This window comes from Anopheles coluzzii, chromosome 2 (genome assembly GCF_943734685.1).
Source record: "Anopheles coluzzii chromosome 2, AcolN3, whole genome shotgun sequence".
NCBI lineage: Eukaryota > Metazoa > Arthropoda > Insecta > Diptera > Culicidae > Anopheles > Anopheles coluzzii.
Window position 1 is genome coordinate 2,035,126 of NC_064670.1, and position 22,132 is coordinate 2,057,257.

Below are 22,132 nucleotides of genomic sequence, written 5' to 3' on the forward strand. Positions count from 1 at the left end.
TTGCGTCCGTTCACTGCCAATCGTTTTAGCCCCGTACCGTACCGACACGGGGCCGTTTATTACTGCCTACACAATGGTATGCTCAAAATGCTTCGGTGCTTTTGCAAAGCGAAGGGGTTGCGCGTGTACATAAAAAAAAACATAAAACATAATCGTAACATAAACAGCGGTTTTTTAAATGAGAAAAGTAAAACCGTCGACGACTGCGCGGACGACTACTGCGACTTTTGCAGCGACTGATAGTACTCGGCCAGAATCTGCCACGCTTTCGGCTCCATGAACCCGTTGGGCGGGTTCTCGCCGTTGCGGGCCAGCGTGCGCATTCGGGTGCCGGAGATGAAATCGAAGTCCTGCTTGCGTGCCGGATCGAAGAACGCCATCTGCGAGCACGACTTATCGTAAGCGGCCACACGGAAGGGAAGAATCTGTTGCAAAGAAAGGGGCGTCGTGTTAAAGAAAAAGAAGTGTGCATTACCCCCCACCCCCATTACCTCTATGCTGTCCAGTCCGGGGGCCATCTTGAGCACACGCGCGCCGTGCGTTCCGTCGTACAGATTGCCATCCGGGTAAAGGTCCTTGTCCGGGTGCGGCATACCGGCCGGATCGCGCCCAACAATGTAGTGATTGGCACCGGCATTCATTCCTGTGTCAATGCGTCACAAACAAGCACAACAAACAAAACCCATCAATGTCGAGAAAGACGCTCTTCCGTCTTAGCTGCAGTCTTAGTACTTACGAGCCTTCGCATGCCATTGCACCTCCGTCGGGCCGGCATACATCATGGGCGACGGGAAGATGGCCAGCACGGTGTGGTCGCGATCGAGCACGCCCGAATCCAGCACCGCCTGGTGTTGGGCCATGCGCACCGGCAGCGGCACATCGTCGTCCTTCGTCCACCCACCGAGCGGGTGCAGCAGCAGCACCGGGTTCTTGTAGCCGCGCTCGAGCAGCTGCCGCCGGCAGTCGCTCATCAGCAGCGCGTGCCCATTGTGGATCGGATTGCGCAGCTGGAAGGCAAACACGGCGTCCGCCTTGATCTCGCGGAACCTTTGCCGCAGCTCGTTCGGCGTCAGCCGATAAGCGTCCAGCCCGTCGTTCCACTGGATGCGCTCCAGTGCCTCGATCTCGCCCCCCACCAGATAGTCGCCCGACTCGTAGATCATCTTGATGTACGGATGGGCCCGATTGCTCGTGCCGAACTGCCGGGCGCACCGCTCCTCCTTGCGCTGGTAGTAGAACTCGGGCTTGCGCAACACCGCCACCGTGCGCCCGCCGTACTGCAGCGCAAGTGCACTGACCCCCTCGAGCCGCTGCTTATCGGCCTCGGTCGCGGACAGCACTATCGGGACGGACTGATTGACGCGCAGCGTTTCGTCCTCGTTCAGCAGACAGTTGAAGTGCAGCGCCTGCAGGTACTCCTGTTCGCGCATGAACCCCTTCAGCGGGTAGGCCCACCCCTCGGCCAGTATCTGGAGCCACTGCAGCTCCACCTCGGTGAGCGCCAGTGCGGGCAGCGTTTTCGCTTCCGCCTCCAGCGCCGTCTTGAGGCTTTCCGCCACAAACAGCTCCGGCAGCGGTTCGTCCTCCTTCAGGAACTTCGGTATGATCGCTTCGCTCTCCAGCAGCTTGATCAGCTTCAGCGTGGACTCGCGCACCGTCATACCCTCCGTGCTGACGCGCAGATCCGGTGCGTCCGGCGCCTCGTACGCCTGCGTCACGCCCGTAAAGCCCTGGATCACGCCCTGGCGCGCCTTCTTGTACAGGCCCTTCGTGTCGCGCGTCTCGCACACCTCCAGCGGCGTGTCGATGTAGATCTCGAAAAACTTCAAATCCGCATCCTTGTGGATCTTGCGCGCCATCTCGCGATCCTCCGCGAACGGCGACACGAAGCTGCAGATCGACACGACGCCACTGTCGGCGAACAGCTTCGCCACCTCGGCCACGCGGCGAATGTTCTCCTCCCGGTCGACCTGCGAGAAGCCGAGGTTTTTGTTCAGCCCGGTGCGGATGTTGTCCCCGTCGAGCCCGTACGCCGGGATGCCCTTCGACACGAGGTACGCTTCCAGCTCGAACGCGATCGACGTCTTGCCCGCGCCGCTCAGCCCCGTCAGCCAGACGGTGCAGCCGCGGAAGCCCCTGCACAGCCCAAGGTTCTGGCCGCGCACCTCCCGTGACACGTTGTGCTTCTGCTCGGTCACGTTCGTCGCCACCTGCAGGCACTGTGGGGAAGGCCAAGGAAAGAAAGCAGATCATTCATTAGTGCACTACGCAAGTACGCAAGCGGAAGAACAAACAAACGGCTTTCGAGAGACGAAACACACACGCGCGCGCGCTCTACAGCTCAAGGTTCTATGGCCAGCGGTTGTTCGTACGATCACGATGAGATAGATAGTACCTCTTCCTGCTGCTGCTGTTGCTGCATCGTGTACGGTCGGGAGTAACGCTGAACTGACGAACAACTAACACCGAATGACGGGAGAATGTTCGCCCCACGACACTTAAGTACATGACGGATACCGCACGACATGAACGATAATAAGCTTACACAGATAAGTTATTTATTTTGCCTGCAGTAAAACGACTTCGGTGCAATGGGATCGTGTTCATTTACCGTGTGTCGCGCCTCGTGGTATGCGAGAACCTGGAGGCGACGACTATCTATTTTAGCAACCAAGGCTAATGGAGCCATTTTGGTTTACTTTGCGGTGTACTAGCTTACCACTACAAGCTCTCGATATTTTCCCGCCGCGGCACACGCCGCACAAGCTTTTCCAATGTTTAATAAACGCTACATCATAACGCCATCGCCCCATCGTGTAAAAGTAGTGGCGAGGCCTACTCGACGATTGCTTCCTACTGCATCAAAGTTCATTGGCCAACCGAGTGCGAACAGCGGGGCCCTTACATAACTCACTCATCGATCGACCACAACAACATTGGACTGCCGCATTTGAGGCACACTCCGCCAACCGCCAAACGAACCACGGCAAACACGGCAACAAACCTGCGGCCTGTGCAACGGTGCAGAGCAAGCAAATGTTCGCCAGAAAGTTCGCGCTCTCTAGAGGCGCCAAACCACAGCGATTGACGTCTGCTCCGAAAGCCCAACGATCGCAGCAACCTTTGGGACCATGGAAACGGCTATCGATGAGATCGCCAGAAAGTAAGTGAAAGTTTTTTACAGTCCCGTTGTCGCCCTACTCCAGCAGCCTCTGGGGATTGTGCTGGGACCTCATTATTTATTCATACTTTTTTGTTGTTGCTGCTCTTTTGTCCAAAGCACTCGACGGCAGACGGGGCTCGGCTGCTGGCTTGCCTATCATTATTATTGTTAGTTAACGCTTTCGTAACCCGTCACCCCGTGTCACAGTAAGGGCACAGGCACTCTTCTTACCTCGGGAGAAACGTTACCGGCACAGTCCTTGTGCTTGCCGCAGCGCGTCTTCGCGGCCGCCGCAATCTTGCCCGCATCTCCACCATTCTCGTAATTGGAGTTGCCGAGAAAGGAGTTATTATTAAAGTTGGCCACTTTTCTTCGCTTCACAAACATTCTGCTGCTTTGCACGATTTCTACTCGATTTTCGATAAAATCCGAAGAGCAACGATGCTCTCTTTCACTGCTTATCTTATTGTGCACTTTCACGCCTTCACAGCACACGGCGAATGTCTAACTGTTAGAATTTAACGATCCAAACGAGCGCCACTGCACACACACACACGATCCACACGCAACGCTCGACCGATCAACAGTGAAGCTGTGTGAAGCTGTGAGCTCGTCCGATGGTACCCGTTTTTGCGACGATTATGCAGCACCGGTCGGGGAAGATCGTCGCTCTTATAGTTTGTTGTCGAACGGTAGTGGCGGAGTATTGCCCCGGAGAGAGAAAGTTTCAAGCAACACAAACAACCGCACGATCACGATCAGTGTCGATCGAAGGGCAGGGGATGGTACGGACAAGGGATGCCAACGGTTTAACCCGGTTCTGTGTGTTGTGTGTTTTGTTGTGCCTAGAGGGTTCCAGACTGTGAAGTGAAGTCGCTGGAAAACGTCCAATAAGGGAAATTACACCCTTTGGGATAACCGTTTTTACTCTTTTTCACTTAATCACATTGAACAAACAAACAAACGGGCACACACTTCTAATACGGTGTTTTTTTGTTTTCTTCTGTTCGACACGTGGCAGAGCGTACGACCAACCCGCCACCACTGTATCGAACGATTTGCGCGAAATGAGCAGCGCATACAATCGTTCAGGCGTATTTATGAAAACGCACCATTCTGCAGCTCCGCCGCCGCCGACTACGACCCTTCCTCTTTTACGCGCGCGCTGCTGTGTCCAAAGCTCTCTAACGCGCGGGCGCACGCGCTCGCGCCCTCTCACACACGCTCACGGCAGTGCGGGCTGCGTACTCGACTGGCTCTCCGTTGCGATAAAGTCGTGCAAGCTTTGCGCCTGCCCCTGCGCCGGATGGAGAGGGATGGTGCGCCTAACCATGTATGAGAGTTATTTCAATTATCGTATCGTTGTACCATTTGGCCGTGCTTCGGCGTGCTTAGTCAACGCAATTTGTACGCTTGATGACCCTTTGGAAGTGTGGTTCCCCTTTCCAATGCGGAGGGAGGGGGAGAGGGCGTGGGTCAATACTAAGCCACACTGCACACTGTTGTTGAAGGGGGGGAGAGTAGGGCCAGGGGTGTGTGGCGTGATAATTAACAACCGGTTGCAACCCTAGCACTGATCGTCTTTCCATTCCACTTTTGCACCCGTAAGCATTGATGTGCTGCCAATTTATGTTTCAAAGCAAAATGTTCAAGCGGCTCCGGCGGCGGCGGCGACGAGACTTCGGCGAGTATCGTTCAAATGAAGCTCATTACAATGTCCATTGTTATTGTGCGATAATGTTGGACAATTTCTTATCAACATGTACACACATTTCGCCGCTCCACTCTAGCCATTCTAGCGGCGCGCTGATTACCATTCCATATGGCACGAGAAGTTCAACCGGTCTACCATATGTTGCGTGAATATTGAATGACCCAATTATCATCTTCCCAAATCACAATTGAGGCGCGGACCATTTCCCAAAACGGAACATTCATCACGTGCCTTCATTCGTGCGTGGAAGAGGCGCGATCGTTATTTCACTACAACTAACTCCAACCCTAACGTGCTTAGTTTTCTTAGTGCTCTGTGCAAGCGCCCCGGGGTTAGTTAGTTAGTTTGTTAGAGTTTGGATAAAGCTAGCTGAAACAGGGGAATGGCAACACGATGTTATCAAAGTAGAACTATGCCTGCTTCTTCTTACCGTCTTCTGCTTCTTCGTTGCCTTTTCAGGTTCTCCGCTCATGATGTGGTGCTGCTGGTGCTGCTGCCTACTGCTTCCACCTTTCGTGCGCGGAATTCCTTCGTTTGCTTTCGCCTCACACGTTTGTCACACTACGCGCGTACTGCCGTGTCAGCACTGTCGAACACAATCTAGCTGATTACTAGCTACCGTACCGTAGGAACGTACAATTACCCTCTATGAGAGGAACCGCTTCAACCCTGCTGCTAGCACACTCGCCGAGGGATATTCTCCGGTGCCACTACCACCGCCGGTAGCAAATGAACACAGGAACAAGGGGGAAGATGGGTGCGGCGTACGTTCAACGTCTGCTTTCAATCATTTGTAGGCCACACTGCACACCGGTACTTTATGGGTGACGTGAAGCGGGAAAAAAGTGGCTAAGCCGTACCAAAAACTAAACCCCTCGGCCGATGGAATTTTGTAAACAACGGGTGTTTTATTGTAAACAACAAACTGTCAGCCCGCGGGGAAGCAGTTCCCAGTGCGCGGATTTTGACGTTTACCCGTTAACGATCAGTTTGCTCGAATGAGCCAGCCCAGTTCGAGCAGTTTTAACGAAGCAATTTTTGTTCGGCAGCTGGAATAGAAATTGCCCTACAGTGAATGGTTCAATTTTCTTTTATAAAAATCGCAATTACGATAAGCTTTATAAGACCCTGCACATCCCTGAGGCGGTCCCGTGGTACAGTCGTCAACTCGAACGAATCAATAACATGCCCGCAATGGGTTCAATCCTAGAATGGACCGTCCCCCCGTAGCAAGGATTTACTAACCGGCTACGTGGTAATGAATTCAGCCTCGAAAGCCTGTATAAGCCGGCATGTCCGCGTAGGACGTTATGCCAAATATAGAAGAAGAAGAAGACCCTGTACATCGCACTGCAAAGTATATCCAAACAAAACAGTTAAAGCGTTCAATGCCCCCTGTGCAAAGCGACGGAAGAAATCATCCCCTTTCGCGCATTTTCTCAGGCCTTCTTTTTTCCTCCAACGGCAAATTTGTCGAGCAGCGTTTCGAGCTACCCGTCCCTGGCTCCGCTTCCTACCCCCCCCTGTGCAAAGCGACGGAAGAAATCATCCCCTTTCGCGCATTTTCTCAGGCCTTCTTTTTTCCTCCAACGGCAAATTTGTCGAGCAGCGTTTCGAGCTACCCGTCCCTGGCTCCGCTTCCTACCCCTCGCCTGAGCACGCTGCTGAAGGATGTGGATGTTTGGATGTGTTGGTGCGTCAGACGGCCAATCGCTGTCAGCCGTCGTCCGTGCTTTTTCCCTCCATAGCGCTATCTCTTTCACGCGTGTGGTCAATGCTCGCGAGCTGTTGTGGCGCTTAAAAAAAACCGTTAACAAACATTGCGGCGCTGCATTTGATTTTTCACAAATCAAACCAAAAAAGCGCAATGAGTTCAATCGCTGCAATGTAAAAATGACTAAGGAATCGCTATCTCACGCTGGAGGGTTGGCTGAGCAACGCGCAGAACCCTATTTCGAAGTAGCGCACGCAGCACAGGTGGCCATGGCCGTGCATAGGAAAGCTTAAACCAAATTACATAAAGCTTAAGTTTATGAGACACTATGATTTTCCTTTTATATGTTGTAGATTGCACAGATATGCTGAGTCGTATGCGCATGGGTGTGAGTGTGCGTGTGTGTGCACAACTGTCGCCGAATGTGTTTTCTTCCGGAATGTTATGATCCATCGGTCAAAGAAAGGAAGGTGTTCATGACGGTGTTTTTTTTTATTGTGGAGCTGCATCCTTCCCCCTGCCTGCAGCGTATGCATCGGGCAGGATACAGTGTGGCAGTATGCAAGTTGCCCGCTGGATAGGAGCGGGCCCGCGGCACCGCCATCATTCCGCACATCTTAACAGCATGCCCGTCGTGGGTTCTAACCGCGTATGAACCGTCCGCCGTAGCAAGAGGTGACTATCCGGCTACGTGGTACTCAAGTCCTGAAAAGGCCGGCATGATCGCGTAGGCCATTACGCCAATAATAATAATAAGAAGAAGAGGAATAACATAGCATAACAGCCCACACCCGGAGAAGAGATTGGCTTATCTTTGTTGCTGCCGTGTTACCGCTGTGACGCGACAAATGCACGGAATGCACTCGACCAAAACATGAACCTACCGATCCGAACCCATTCCAAGGCACGGCGTCATGATACCGACTCAAAACCAACAAGCCACCAGATTCTGGACGGACAGGTGCAGTATCATACGCGCGTAATAAACCAAACCAAAATTCTCTTTTGTATGAATTCAATTCAAGTTTTGTTTCCACTTGCGTCCGCTAGCGGAATTGGAAAGAAATGTGTAACATATCACATGCACGTTTGCTTCGATCGTTTGTCTTTTTAATACCCCCAACAGCAGAACTGGTCGCAAAGATGGTGGTGCCAATTAAATGGTTGTATTGTCTCCTAGGTAGCGGTAATCGACCGGGCGGCGTACAGTGCGTTTTCTGAGAATGCATGGAGTGTGTAGACGCAGCCGGTGACAATGCACGCATCAGAATCAAACAGTTTTGGGGTTCCCGCACGCACACACACACACACTCGCACGCACGCATGCACGCGCGTACGCGAGAACGCACCCCCGAACGCGCGTACACGCACGATCGATTTCCGCTACCTTATCGGTAGAATTGCTGGCTTAACTTGTAGCGCATCCTCATCCAAAGCACCGGGAGGGAAGGGGGATCGCGGCATGATAGAGTGGACGATCACTTTCCCCGCGCTGTGTGTGTGTCCGTGTGTGTGTGTCGTGGCCAGAAAACTCGAGACAAATTCCGGCACATTGAAAAAAAAAATATTTTTTATTGCCACTATACACCGTGCTACATGATCTTTGGAAGGTCGTTGAAGCATCAAACATGTTCAGATTTAAAAAAATATTAGATCAGTGTTAGACGTTCTCGTACGCTTGTTTGAAATTGGCTTCTTCACCCTCGATTGGCACGGGCATTAAATGGCCTCATCAGCAGCGGCACGAAATAAAATAAACCATCAATACACCGATAACACTTTAAATCCCAAAATGAACCAGCTCCTCCCGCATCGTCAAGGTCACACACGAATAAATAAATGCTAACATCCACCAAATACAATACACAACCGCAATGTACATATATACCAACGCATACACACAATCAGCTGACGGCGAAAGGCACGGGCTGAAGCGCAAGTAAGGCAAGGCAGGGAGGGGAAAGGGAGTGAGAGGAAGAGGAGGAAGGAATGGAATGAGCCCCAATATTTTTTGAATTTTTCGGCCGTTTTTTTGCTCCGCCGTCTGAAATAGTTCATCCATTCCTTCAGCAGATGGCGCTCGTTCCGCACCTAAAAACTGCAAGAAATACGCCGGCTATCGTAGTTTTGGCTGAAGTCTAGCGTATTTTTTTGCGTATTTTTTGACGCAAAACTACGCAAAAAACTACGCAGAAAACTGCTCGAATTTGCGCAGCGGGTGGTGTGGTAATTTTTTTATTCAAACAATCATTAAACGAAAAGACTCCCCCCGCTCGGGTAGGCTCTCCCTCCATGATAACGATAATTAAACCCCTCAAAAACACACACATCCACATCTGTTTTCAACTCTCAAAAACTTGTGCTACATTAGTCAACCAAACCAACATGAGAGCTTCGTATCCGTCTTTTTGAAAACTGTTTTCTTGCATAACGTGTTACGTGTATTGCTTTCTTCCAGAACTACAATCTACCGCTTTCCCAACCGATTTAAGATAATGTTTATCGCATGTTTCACACACTTTGCGCTTGTATCGCTCCTGAGTATCGTCCAACTGGCCTGTCTTTTATCCATGTTGCTTGTGCACTTTCCTCTTCTCCTCTCACGCTCGCTCTCCCTTTCCTTAATGATCCAGAATGCGCATGTTGCCGGACACGATCTTGTTCTCGAGGATTGCACCGGCCGGAATATCGATACGGTCGCCATGGTTAGCGATGATGATGACCGTGCCACGCAACGAGACCCCCCGCCCGAACGTCACGTCGCCCGACACGGTCAGATGGTCCAGCTCGATCAGGTCGGGAATATTGGCAAAGCGGCTGAGGAATTCCTTCACCTTGCTGAAATGATTGTCGCCCAGCTTCACCAGCGGGGTGGTGGGGAACATGCGCTGTGGGGACATCACCAGCGAGCCGTACTTCAGGCTGTACAGGTTGGACATGACCAGCAGCAGGTCGGACGTTTTCTTCACCGGCAAGAAGCGCGATCGCGGCACATTGATGCCGATACCACCGTCGAAACACTTCATCGCCGCACCGACGGCCGTCTCGAGCTGGATCACGCGAATGCCATTGTCGAGCGTTTTGTTGTTGACGATGATCTCCATGTTCATCGTCTTGGCGTTCAGTACCCGCTCGATCGACTCCAGCCGGGCCCAGATGTTGTTGGTGTTGAAGAACTTGAACGTCTTCACCGACTTGAAGTCGTCCACGTGCTCCTTCGGCACCTGGGCAATCTCCAGCAGGCGCAGCTTGTTCTCGTAGTGGATCAGCGTACCGCCCTTCACGTCGGCACGCGTCTTGTCCGTCACCTCCATCACGAACTCGATCGGCTTATCGCCCTGCCGGTCGTCGCCAATGAGCCGGTTCAGTATCTTGATGTCGACCGTTGCGCCCAGATTGTCGATGTTGGACAGGAAGCAGTACTCGCGCCCCTCCTCGAGGAACTTTCGCAGCAGCCCCGAGTTCTGAAACGACTGGTAGAAATCACCGTGACCGGGTGGGTACCATCTGTAGGAAGAGAACCACACATCGAATGAACAACCATGCCCCGCCACATTCATTGTCTCCGTCCGCCTCTCCCTCTCTCTCACTTACGCTTCAATATCATTCTCGATGTCAAAATCCTTCGCAATCGGCAACAGCGAGTCCCGGCTGATGCGGGGATAGCAGCTTTGGTTAAATGTGTAGATCTGCACCTGGAAGCCCTTGTACTTGCGGATCACCTTCTCCGTGTCGACGTCGGTGTTGAACGAGTTCATCAGCACCAGCGGCACGTTGGCGTTGTACTTTTTGTTCAGAAACTCGATCTGCTGCACGGTCATGTCGAGAAAGGTGAGATCGTTGCGCACCGGAATCACACTCTTCGGCCCGTGGCATCCCATCGACGTGCCGAGACCACCGTTCAGCTTCACCACGACCAGCTTGTCCAGCATGTCGCGAATGTGCGCCTCCTGGGGCAATTTAAGCGTGGAGTAGTCCTTCACCGCCTCCTCCGGCAGCTTCTCGATGCGATCCCACTCGACCGACGGACCATCTTCTTGCAGGAACCGGTGGTACAGGGCCTCGAATCCGCACATCTCCTTCTGCACGCCGGTTTTGCGCGACTCCTCGACCGTTTCCAGCAGATGGTCCAGGTCCTTCTTGAGGCGCATCAGGGCATCGCGCTTCGTCGCTTCGTGGAACTCTTTCGTGTCCGACGGTATGCGCTGGTGTCCGCGCACCTACAAAAGTCAATGACCGGGGTGGTGGAGAAGAGAAGACAAAAAACCCCATTAGTTGCTTATTATCGTACAAATGTGATCACAATAACAACAGTAACGTGTAAAGACGGATGAGCTTTGTTGTGACATGATGCGCGCGACATTATCAAAGCAATTATTCCTATTTTGACTACGACACAACAACACCGTTCCGCCTGACCTTGGGAACGCCTAATAGGCCAGCTATTATTAAACTGTGTCCGGTGTTCCGCAATGGAACCAAACCGATCATCACGTGTTTCTACATTTAACGATACACACACACACGAACAAACACACAAACAACTGATTACAGTTAATCTTTCTGCCGATCACATACGCACACGATCGTGTCAGATCGCAATGCAAACCCGTTTAAACGCCATTAGAACTGCGCCTAACATTGAATTTAAGAAGCAATCATTTCGCGCCACAGTTTTGCTCAACTCATTTCACGGACTCACACTCGTGTGTCGAGGTCAGAAAAGACCTTAGCATAATTGTGCACGGTTGTTGGTAGTAAGTAAACAAATCTCTCTTTCCATCTCACACACTCTCTCAACACGTTCCCGCTTATCCGCGATCGCGCCGTTTTAACGCAACGAACCTGCTGCTGCCCAATGTCGGCACATGGATTGAGCATTTTAAAATGCACTTTTCCCCCATCGGCCACGCCACCACCGCCATCACTGTTGACTGCCTTGGCGTTGAGCACGATGCACGAATTCTGTAGCCCCAGCATCACCACTACCAGCTGCCACTCGGTCGATGATGGTTCCGTTCTGTCGTCGTTTGAACTTCTCGACGTTTCCGCCCGGAGAGGTTACAACACGCCAGCGTTCTTGAATGTGAAACCCGTGGGAACTCACTCGTGGCACAACACGCTATTGTTCCGGAGCGTGCTCAACTTCTTGCTTCTGAGTGCTCAAAAAAAACCCGAATGCAACCGACAGCGCGCAGACAAACGAACGATATGCAGCGACGGTCTGGGGTCTGTGTGCTCACGATCATCTAACGATCACTGACGTGATGATAGCCCGTGCGGGGTTGGTTTTATAGACACCGAGCATACCACTCCCTCCTTCTTTTTTATGTTTGTTCGCAATTAGCTTGTGCTTTTCTATGCTCAAAAAACTTCATTCATTTAAAAACGGGCCCCTTCCAAAACTGGATGAGACATCGCCTTTCCATTCTTAACCTAACCCAACAACGTTGCAAAATTCTGGACGGACAATCACCACACACAGAAAGTGGCCTGTGTGTCTGTGGATCTAGAACATTATTCAATCTGTCTAATCATGCCAATGATTGATGTGTTCTACAGAGCAGTTTCGTGTGGCACAGGCCAGACCTGTTTTAAGAATTTCGGTGGCTACCACCAGCACCAGAGAGCAGACAAAACTTGATCCCTCTTCTCCGAGCCGAGTCAAGGACAAGGACAAACGGTGTCACGCGTTTTTTGTTCTGCTTCTGACCACCACACGGATCGATATCATCAGACCCAACAACGACGGCCCTTTTCTGTTTATGGTGCTGTAAAGTGGTTCGAGTTGGTAAAATATTGTCACTACGATAAGATTATCACACCGTTGCTATAAAAACAGACGGTTGTAAAGCATCTTCCTTATTACGGAGCAACGATTACATTACATTGCGTGCTAGCTAGAAAGGTAAAAGGTAATAACGAACCTACACAGCGAACCCTCCACGGCAACGTGATCGTCACTACGCCACGATGATGATCGTGCATTATTCGTGCGGACGTACGTTGTAATTTACTTCATGCAAACGTAACTAAACATGGAACCACTCCAAAGCGTCTCGCGAGCTAGTCATCCCATCGGCGATATCTCTAGCCACACACTGATTGCAGCAATATAGATGTTTTAACAGCTCGTTTTGAATGGGCCGTAAACGTATTTTTACAGAACCTTTTTCCACCGAAACACACACAACACACACCTGATCAAACGATCATGCGACATGCGCCCTATCGAATTCATGGCCGGATTCGGGATAGTATTACTTCCCCCAACACAACACGTGCCCTTGTTTCAGTTTATCGACACGAAACTGTACGAAAATTTGAAAGATCGCGCACATTGTTGGTGCGGCGTTGGACTGGCGGAAAAGATTAGCCATCCCAGCGCGGTAACGGTGGTGATGGTGGTGATGGTGGTGGTGTTGGGAGAGTATGGTAAGTTCTTCCCTTATCTCACAAGCCCTCTTTGCTCCTCCTTGCTGTTTGACTTTCATTTGTTCTTCAACGGAGCCTCTGCCAGCATCATCGGGAAAGCATTGTCGTTAGCCGTGGCAGAGGTCGTCCGCTGGTGGAACGCGGGAACACAACTTAGTCGTGGCGCCAATGTGTTTTGTCAATTTGCGCCGCAATGAGGAGCCACGACGACGGTGGTGAGGGTCGTGTTGATGTGATCTTCACACGATCAACCGCTAACTGTGTGTGTGTGTGGTTGGAAACTTACGCTCAGCAGCAAATCGATGGCACCGGTCATTCTGTACCGCGGGTTGAATGTGTCACAATGTTTCACAATTAGCTGCCCGTTTATCTTTCCTGCACGATACTAACTGCCACAACGAAAACAACGCTCCGAAAAATGGTTCAAAACGGAACGGCAGTTCGGTCGCCCCCGTGGAATGATGGAAAACTGTTCTGTTGGTGGAGCGGCGTGTGGCCTCTTCGTCGACCCGTATGGGACTGAAGTGGGCCCGTGTGTGGCAACCTCCAGTAAGGTCGGAACCCGCTTACAGCCCTCTCCCAGGGGCCCCGCGGTACGTACGTACATGTGTGTACGACCAGCGATACGGTTTTGAGAGAATGATAACGCGCATCATCGTGCTGCAGCCGCTTTTGCCCTCTCTAATCATTGTGTCGTTGTGCCTTTCCGCTCCAGGTCCCTTCCGCACGCAAAACGGATAGATCGGGAAGTCGGGAAGCGGGACCCCGGTACCCTCTTGTTTGTAAATAGCTGAGCAACTTTACAGATAGCTTGCGAATGTGGTCGTCACTGTAATCTGGTAATCTTTGGCACGCGGAATGATACGACACCCGCGCACGGGGAGGGTTGGCCGACACAGACAGGAGAGTGTTGTATCGGATGGATTGATTATTCCGAGTGTGATTAAATCCACACCAGCGCAAAAGAACAAGTACGCCATTATTCGGCTTGATGGAGGCTTAGAGTGTTATGCAAACAAATGTACACATTATTCGTACCGGGCTGTAAATGCTTTTGAATGAAAGCGGGACCGGACGGGCGGGCAGCAGGTCGTACGGTACCTTCGGGGAGTGAGGAATGCAACTCTCAAACTGTTTATTTGTTTTGTTTGCTTTTCCGGCTGCACAATTTATGAAGCGATTTATAGCATTCTATTCACCTGTGAAGATTACAACCAATCCCGGGGGGCTAGCTGCACTTACGTTGATGGCCAAGGTCGATCAAGGTTACCGAACTGGCTGCTACGATCTGTGCTAGCTGCAACAGCTCTGTTTGGATGCAAATTACGCCCAAAAGCTCCATCCAGCGGCAAGCATCCCATCCAAGTCCCCCTTGCGAACATCAGATGATGGCTTATCTTATCAACTTACCTTTTCGTTGGGAATATTCAGCATTTTCAGCGGTTTGTCACTAGGGCTCACACCGGGCAGTAGTACCGGGTATCGAATCACTTCCGCCCTTCTGGCAATACAACTGCAACACAGTAGGCACGTACTATTTGCGGCAACAATTCACTGAACCTTCACCGGCCACGGCTAAAGGTCCGGATCTCTGCCACCAAATATCTTGTCTTCTCGAAATGCGACCAGCGAATTACGGACCACTTGCTGCCGATTCTTCGATAGCTCGCGCCCACACAAACAATGACGAAAACTGGGGAACTAAAACAAATTTGACAGCTCCCAGTGCAGCAGAGACGGGTGTCAAGTCAGTACGCGAGCACGATACACGGTGTCAACTTTCAGGCGCGCACAAACGCAACACCGGAATACAGCTGAGGGAGGGCTGTTTCGTACGTTTTATCGGACTGGAATTAGCTGGAACCGTATTTCTCAGCAGTGTTTGGAGGAAGGCTTCGGTTCACTTTTTATCGTTTATTAAAGTACAAAACATAAATACACGGTACTGATACGCACACACACAGGATAACAACAGGCAGAAAATTTAAAATTGGTTCTTTTTGTTCAATTTCCAATCTCATAGGATTAACGTTCCAGAAAGTGTTTAATCTTGTTGCCACTGAAAGTAAGAGTGAAATTGATTAATCAACCAGTCATACTTCAAAATAACCGAATGAATCATTTTGACCTGATTTGTACCTTCAAGGTAGGTTGTCCTCCCATACGACTGGCCTCTTGCTCACGGCGTTCTTGCTCCATCGCTCGTTGCTGCTGGCGGCGAACTTTATCCATATCCTTGATGCCACGCGATTCCTGCTCTATTCGTCGCCGTTCCGCCGCTTCACGCTGCTGCTGACGTCGTACCTCCTATTGGGGGTGGGAAGCATTAGACAAACATTAGAAACTATGGCAACGTAGCTTTCACATTTGGACGGAGTATGTTGCGCTGCAGGGACGATTTTCCTTCGTACAGAGTGGGTACCAAATACTTGTACCGCATAGCACACTTACTACATCGGGTGTAAGCAATTCCTCAGTAGATCCACGAAAACACGAAGAGCACAATCCCATTGCGGAAATCTTTGCAACAAAATCACGAAACACTTGTAGGCTTTCGTTGTCTCTTTGTCGGAAAAGGTAAACAAAACAATAATGGCACTTTTTCCACACAGAGCTACACTGCTGGATCGACTACTTCACGTCTACTGCGCTGCAGCGATCTCGAAAATCTAAGGACATTTCTTTCCGACGGAATTCGAAAGACGAATTATAAAAAGAAAATTGGTTTGTACGTTAATAATTTATTAGATCTCTTCGTAATTAGTCTTGTGGTCGTAAATAATCGCAAATAAATTAAGTTCATCCCCTATTATGCACCTTCTCTCACCGTGCGTGCACCTTCATGTGCCTTTGCAGTCCATTCTTCTGCCGGAATGCCGCACTACACATATCACAAGCGTATGGCTTTTCACCGGTATGGCAACGAAGGTGAAGTTTCACTGATTTGCTCTGCGTAAATCGTTTGCCGCACACGTTACACACGAACGGTTTTATGTCGAAGTGAGAGTATCGGTGCGTTTTCAGCGTACCGCTTTGCGTGAACTCTTTCTTGCAGATGTCGCATTGATACGGTTTTGAGTCTCTGTGTGAATGCTGGTGCCGTACCACGTTAGTTCTGGACGAGAATTGCTTGCCACAGTCCGGACAAGAATGCCGTACCGAACGCGAGGTGGGCAATTTCGGTTCGGTTTTGAAGACTTCAATCGATAAATCCTCGTTGTGCGTTTCCGGAGCGCTGTCCTGTGCCGGACACATTTCCTTGCCCGTATCCTCCAGATATTCTACCGTGTCTTCGAGCACAAACTCTTCAACCTCTTCCCGGGCGTCTTGGTCGATTACTTGATTGCAATCATCAACCTTCAACAATGTAGTTTTATATTCTGGCAGTGAATAGCTTTCTACGTTCGACAAGTCCTCCGGTTTAAACAATTCACCTTCTTTGGTTTCCTCTACCTCTATTGCAATGCCCTCTGCTATCTCCGGTATGGTATTGTACAAACAATCGAAAGGCTCTTTCGGAGTACCGGGCAACATTGTTTCTTCCACCACTTCTTCTAACTGCACATCGTCTACTATCTCAAATGGCTCATAATCATCTGTCACGGCATTTTCTAACACTGGAAAACTCTCTATCAGAATGTCGCTGTTGTTCTTCGTTCGCCATTGTCGGTCAGTCCGCGTGCATATCACTTTGAATTCGTACGATATCGTTAACATCTCCCAGCATCGATTGCATATTCGGGTGGGTAGTCCATCGGAGCTGGAGACCTAAAATGAGAAAGGTTATGTATTAAAGTCAGTACCAAATGCATCTATACAAAACAAAAGTTACGTACATTGATAGATGTGCACCACTTAAACACATTTCCATACACGGAGAGTGGTTTTATCGCATTCTGGCCTCCACACCCACGACAAATGTTGGATGCGCTTTGTGCTGATGTAAAATTATCCATTTCATAACCTTTCTTTGATATTGGACTGGTTCTACTGGAGTTGATATTGTGCAAAAAAAAACTACAATTGTTCTTAATATCTATACCATTATTTTCCCACTTTTCTTCAGTTTCACAGCCCAAAACCCATCTCTGTGCGTTTTCCCCTTTTTTATACGACAATAACAAACAAATCCCACAGCTGTCATCGCGCCCTCGTGCGGATACACCCTGTAGTTTAGTTCTGTACAAAGACTCGACGAAATTTGAAAACAAGTCGATGAATCGATCAACCGTTTGGCGCATTTGGGACACAATCATGTTGCAGCTGATTCAAAATAAGTTTTTGAATTGTTTTGAATACTTTTTTTTTAAATTTAGACTGTTATGGACTTGTTCAAATGTTAAATATGCTGGCAAATATGTTACAAAAAGCATGCTTAACTTACAATGACGATAAGCATGTTCGGGATTCTATGAAATCAACAACATTTGCAACACGTGTTGAGCATAATGTTGGGTTTAAAAGAACGTTTGCTTAGCGTAGTTGTAGTGTTTCATCATATACTACAACGATAAAGTATGAAGCTCCTTGTTGGTTGTTGAAAATTAAATGAAATTCTTTGCTTGTCTTCCCTTCCAGACACTGCTCTATGTGTATCAGGCTCATTTAACTAAACCTATGTGCCTGTCTAAGCCTTAATCCTAATAAAGTCACAGCAGGACACACTTTCATTCGAAACGCATCGAACCCGATCGACATCTGCATACAAATGGGAAGGGAAAAGACAGCGGCGAAAGAGATCAGCTCAGCGCTACCTTTACAACTACCGCCACAAAACCCACGTAGAGTGTGCTTCCGTTCAAGGCGGCACTTTTGTTGTACCGTCGTGTCGCTTTACCCATGTACTCCCGGACGCCGGCAACAGCGTGGGATATGCGTTGCCAAGGTTCGAAAACGGACACGAACACTGAGTTGACACGAGTTGCCATTGTACATGTGTGTGTGTGTGTCGGTACATATTGGTAGCATAATCTCCTAATAACGACCGCCCGACCGACCGCATGCGAGCCATACCGCGCGCGGCACAGGGACACCACCTTAATCCTTATTTAAGGTGCATAACGAGGGTCTAGGAGATTATCAAACAGACACACAACACACTACTTAACTTTCATTCAGCTGTAAACTTTCGTTGGTGGTGTGACGAGTCCTCCGGAATGGAAATATAAAACCACGCAAAAGCATAGCGTCGGCATTTATTATTGTGGCAAACGATGTGTGTGTGTCTCTCTCCCCTTTGTACACGGTTGATGAACTTGTAATACTTCGACCGATGGAGGATCCTCTTGAACTTGACGACTCACTTTTTACCCGGGTGAGAGAAGCACACGGAAAAGGGTATTAATTCCATCCTATTTTTTTCCCTCAAGCCGACCGGCACACCGGTTGCTCCGGAATACAAATTAAAGAGCGAGCGATTACCTATGCCTTCAATGCCGGCGACTGGTGGAGCTTTTGCCAGGACGATTAAAATACTGCGTACGATACTGTTACATGGAAATGTTGTCTTCTTTAAATAATATTTAATATAAAGAATCTAACAGGGGGAAAAGATGCAGGAAGCAGTGCGCAACAGCCCCTTCACTCATTCAAACGCTAATATTTGCACACAGGGACTTATAATTTACAACCCCCTGTTGATGGAAAGTCACGTGCGAGCAGCGTAATTTTGTGCCGGGTTCGGGAAATCCTGCAATGATTGCCGCTCATTCTTTTGGTGCGAAAACTTTATCCTATACCCTTTGATTTGAATATTATTATAGGGCGAATGGGAAAGAAGTGGAACGAAAGAAGTAGCTAGACATGAAGTTAAATTTGTCTTTTTTACCATTAACGCGACGTTTGATAAGCTTCAATTTTGTAGGAGAAAAAATCAATACCATCACTAGCTTTAAGTCCCGGCATTGGAGACCTATTCCGTCTACTGCTTTCTTTATCCTCGTCTTTGTATTACCCAATATAAGCTAACAATGCGACTTATTCAAGGCTCAACCATTTGCTCACTCTTTTGTGAGTAACAGTAAACTTATTACAAAACCGCACAAAAGGGTACTAAACCACCACACAAAACCTCTCACGCGAGGTGAATGGCCTTGCAACCGGAACAGCGGCGCATTAACGATTCTCCTCGTTCCTGGGAGAAAAGCGGGAAAACTCTGTACGCAGAACACATTCCCCCCCAAAACCATCTGGAGCGGAGGCGGTAAATCGTCCCGAAAGTCCCAAAATTCTAAAGGTAGTCATTAGCCGCTACGGCAGCACGTCTTGAGCTCGTCCGGCGCAAAAGACCAACTTTCTTCCCATCGAACATCACCGCCATGTTTTCATTTTGTGCGGTTTTTCCGGCATCGGCTTTTCTTTGTTCAGCAGCGCCACGCCACGCCACTAGTTTCCCTTTCGTTTGGGGACGGTTTTTCCCCCTTTATTCGATTCGAACCAAGACCAAAGCCTTTGCCGCTTGTGCTGCGCGTGGATTAAGATTTATAGGTTGGACGGGTCGAATTGCTTTCGGTTGGTTGGTGTTTTTACCCTCGCTAGGGGTGAGAGCAATAAGTTCCCTTGTACGAGAGCGGGCAAAACATGTGTTGAACACACACTTTTTTGCCGGTGTTACAGTGGCGTTAATGCGTCACCTCCCAGCAACGATCGTTTCATCGGAAAATAGTACAATCATTTAGTTTTTCATTTGCATTCGCTCGCCAAAGCGCTAATGATTTTACACTTCCCCGAATCAAAGTGTACCACCCCCTTTGGGCCATAACGGGCACAGGGTCTTCGCCGGAAACATGGGCATAATATTTCGCCAGAATGCAAGTTCAGTGTACGCATACACCGCCGGTTCGTAGAAAACTGATGCCACCTGTAACTACGCCTCGTGCGCCACATTTTCTGTTTGGGTAGGCTTTAACGTTTTACCAAAACAGCAGAAAACATTTGAATGTGCGTCGTAGGGCCAGTTGCGTACGTCTGGGGCGTACCATTCGAAACATCCGTTACCCGCGTACCGCACATTCCGCTGCGGTCGAAAGCTTCTGGGCGCGTACCGTACCACCAGAGTGCGCGCGCCGGCGACGATGCAACGCATGCAGAATCGTTTGCGCACTTGTCGCGATGATCGTGGTAGGCGCACTTTTTTTTGTTGCTGTACTCCGCATTACGCTTCAACGGACACAGACTGCACGAACAAAAAAAAACCAGGAAAGTAGGGAAAAGAACTGTCACTCACAAAAACTGTCCTTCCGCTGACCGTTTGATAACCTCTGGGAAAGATCATTTAACAGATCAGCAAGAGTGTGTGTAATGGCTACCGGGCGGGGTAGGAGCGAAGAAAGGGTGAGTGGTAATTCAACTATCGCGACAAAATGTCCAGCGTGTCGATGTCAAGTGCTTCCGTTGAGAAACGTTCCGCAAACATTCGCACGAAAAATGAAACCGATTGTGCGCCGGTTGAGCGTGCAGCAAAACAATTATGCAGCGCAGCCGGGAGGAGCGTTAAGTTGCTGCGCAAGAAATGGTGCTGTGGAAGAGAGTCGGTGCAACGGTTCTTGGCAACCACAGGCAAAGCCTACTGCTACTGCTGCACATATCTCGCTGCTACCGACTGTGCATATCGGATTCATGGATCGTAATCTGAGCATTTGCCCAAGAAACGTTAGCCCGCGCACAATGTATCCCATTTCGTGAGCCACATTCGGCCTCAACGCTTGCTACGATGGTTACACACTGTACTGGTTCCAAAGAAAGATTTCGGCAAAAAAAAACATGCAAATGACGCAATTATTTTGGTGCTGATGCTTTCTTGCGATCTAGAACTAACACACCGCCATTCATACACCAAAACCACCCTCCCTCTCTGTGTCTGTACTGCCACGGTTCAATGAACAACAGTCGAAACAAATTGTATTTACGCTGATAGTGAATTTGTGTGTGTGTGTTTGCTTCCTACCATCCAACCCTCCCCAAGCCGCTTTTACGGAAGTCGGCCAACCGTCCTTCCTTTGCGCAGGGGAAGGAAGAAAATCATAATGCTTTGTTTTGATAATGGCACGGACGAGCGCGATGCTGATACGGCGGTGGCGGAAGCAAACTATGCTGGGCCAAAGTGACGAGTCAGAAGCTGCAAGAGATCGTGTTTTTCTTTCTTTTAAATCCATCCAACCTGTACATCCACCCGGATTACAATACCGCCCAACGCGCCAGCATACGGTCGTGGCTCTATCTGTGAGAGTTTTCCCTTTTTTCCTTCTGTTTGAGCCACCCGTTTGTTTGGTGTGTAATAAAATTTATCACTAAGCATAAAAGAAAACATTACATTGGCCGCCGCTGGTTCGGTGCCCGCCGGTGTGTTGTACGGTATTTGGCACGAGGACGCTGTTTTTTATTGCCGCGAGGAGTATAGAAAGGACCCTTACGCAAGCAATATGAGGGAGAGTGTGACTACACCAAAACCTGTAGGGGAACAGGGGAAAAACGAGATGCACACAAAGTTAAACAGGAATCGAAAGATAAACAATAAACATAAAATGATTACTCACCTTAGCACTTTTCCTCCGAGGTGGTGGGCTCTTCTGGCAGGGAAGGGAATGATAAAAAGGGTACACAGAAACACACGCATCCTTTTAAGGCGACGCTGAAAAATCCTGTTATCGGTACCGAGATGACGGCCCGTCCTGCTATCGGTTTGGTTGATATTTTCTTATCTTTGTGCACGTGTGCAGTGAAGGGTAGGCTTCACACAGATAATATGGTGGTGGTGGTAGTCCACCGTAGGCAATAATGCCGAAGCGAGGTGCCTTTTTTACACTCTACCCATTAGGACACTTTGAAGAAATACAGCTACCGTGAAGGGGACGAACCAGTTTTTAAAGAAATCATGTTTGAAGGTTTACGTTTTTAATCTTTACGGTCCTTATTCTTCGAAGGCATTGCTCGAAACGCACTAACATTAGTATGTTTTGTGTTGTTGCCTCTTTTTAGAAGACACTCGCACCACATGACCCGCACATTTAAACTTTTAATCCATTTTAACAATTTCAATTCCCATCGATACGGACACACTGTGGGATGATTTACTGGAACGTGAATTTCATTATGCAAAGACGCATCG

General features: G+C 49.4%; 4 protein-coding genes across 8 annotated transcripts; all 4 read right to left on the minus strand.

Annotated features, from left to right (window-relative positions):
* Positions 1–5: 5 nt before the first annotated feature.
* LOC120951632 (bifunctional 3'-phosphoadenosine 5'-phosphosulfate synthase) lies at positions 6–5,794 on the minus strand. Of its 3 annotated transcripts, none has more exons than XM_040370435.2 (4): positions 5,308–5,794; positions 737–2,219; positions 492–643; positions 6–425 (listed from the first exon to the last, which is right to left on the minus strand). In XM_040370435.2, exons 1-4 carry the CDS (start codon positions 5,347–5,349, stop codon positions 216–218), a joined length of 1,887 nt encoding a protein of 628 aa, XP_040226369.2. In that variant the 5' UTR covers positions 5,350–5,794; the 3' UTR covers positions 6–215. The 3 variants fall into 3 exon arrangements, with proteins under 3 accessions (XP_040226369.2, XP_040226367.2, XP_040226368.2); XM_040370433.2 differs by lacking the exon at positions 5,308–5,794 and adding an exon at positions 3,395–4,289; XM_040370434.2 differs by lacking the exon at positions 5,308–5,794 and adding an exon at positions 2,396–2,689.
* A 3,016-nt stretch (positions 5,795–8,810) lies between these two features.
* On the minus strand, positions 8,811–14,727 carry LOC120951633 (UTP--glucose-1-phosphate uridylyltransferase). Of its 3 annotated transcripts, none has more exons than XM_040370439.2 (3): positions 14,437–14,727; positions 10,186–10,811; positions 8,811–10,098 (listed from the first exon to the last, which is right to left on the minus strand). In XM_040370439.2, the coding sequence occupies exons 1-3, from the start codon at positions 14,458–14,460 to the stop codon at positions 9,213–9,215; spliced, it is 1,536 nt and encodes a 511-aa protein (XP_040226373.1). In that variant the 5' UTR covers positions 14,461–14,727; the 3' UTR covers positions 8,811–9,212. The 3 variants fall into 3 exon arrangements, with proteins under 3 accessions (XP_040226373.1, XP_040226372.1, XP_040226370.1); XM_040370438.2 differs by lacking the exon at positions 14,437–14,727 and adding an exon at positions 13,313–13,592; XM_040370436.2 differs by lacking the exon at positions 14,437–14,727 and adding an exon at positions 11,437–12,474.
* A 198-nt stretch (positions 14,728–14,925) lies between these two features.
* LOC120951636 (small VCP/p97-interacting protein) lies at positions 14,926–15,654 on the minus strand. Its single transcript, XM_040370442.2, has 3 exons — positions 15,478–15,654; positions 15,166–15,333; positions 14,926–15,085 (listed from the first exon to the last, which is right to left on the minus strand). The coding sequence occupies exons 1-3, from the start codon at positions 15,535–15,537 to the stop codon at positions 15,071–15,073; spliced, it is 243 nt and encodes an 80-aa protein (XP_040226376.1). The 5' UTR covers positions 15,538–15,654; the 3' UTR covers positions 14,926–15,070.
* Positions 15,655–15,747: 93 nt separating this feature from the next.
* LOC120951635 (zinc finger protein 234-like) lies at positions 15,748–17,206 on the minus strand. The gene is made up of 2 exons (XM_040370441.2): positions 16,863–17,206; positions 15,748–16,794 (listed from the first exon to the last, which is right to left on the minus strand). Exons 1-2 carry the CDS (start codon positions 16,980–16,982, stop codon positions 15,850–15,852), a joined length of 1,065 nt encoding a protein of 354 aa, XP_040226375.2. The 5' UTR covers positions 16,983–17,206; the 3' UTR covers positions 15,748–15,849.
* Positions 17,207–22,132: the final 4,926 nt, after the last annotated feature.

Bases quoted from the DNA above. Each gene is read 5' to 3' on its own strand.
- LOC120951633 (XM_040370436.2), bottom strand. From the start codon at position 11,571: ATGCTGGGGCTACAGAATTCGTGCATCGTGCTCAACGCCAAGGCAGTC. The intron at 10,812-11,436 runs GTTCGTTGCGTT...TGACTTTTGTAG, and splicing joins CCGACATTGGGCAGCAGCAG to GTGCGCGGACACCAGCGCAT. The intron at 10,099-10,185 runs GTAAGTGAGAGA...CTCTTCCTACAG, and splicing joins ATCGAGAATGATATTGAAGC to ATGGTACCCACCCGGTCACG.
- LOC120951636 (XM_040370442.2), bottom strand. From the start codon at position 15,537: ATGGGATTGTGCTCTTCGTGTTTTCGTGGATCTACTGAGGAATTGCTT. The intron at 15,334-15,477 runs GTAAGTGTGCTA...CACCCCCAATAG, and splicing joins AATTGCTTACACCCGATGTA to GAGGTACGACGTCAGCAGCA.
- LOC120951635 (XM_040370441.2), bottom strand. From the start codon at position 16,982: ATGGATAATTTTACATCAGCACAAAGCGCATCCAACATTTGTCGTGGG. The intron at 16,795-16,862 runs GTACGTAACTTT...TTCTCATTTTAG, and splicing joins AGTGGTGCACATCTATCAAT to GTCTCCAGCTCCGATGGACT.
- LOC120951632 (XM_040370433.2), bottom strand. From the start codon at position 3,550: ATGTTTGTGAAGCGAAGAAAAGTGGCCAACTTTAATAATAACTCCTTT. The intron at 2,220-3,394 runs GTAAGAAGAGTG...CCTTCCCCACAG, and splicing joins CCGGTAACGTTTCTCCCGAG to TGCCTGCAGGTGGCGACGAA. The intron at 644-736 runs GTAAGTACTAAG...GCATTGACACAG, and splicing joins GCAATGGCATGCGAAGGCTC to GAATGAATGCCGGTGCCAAT.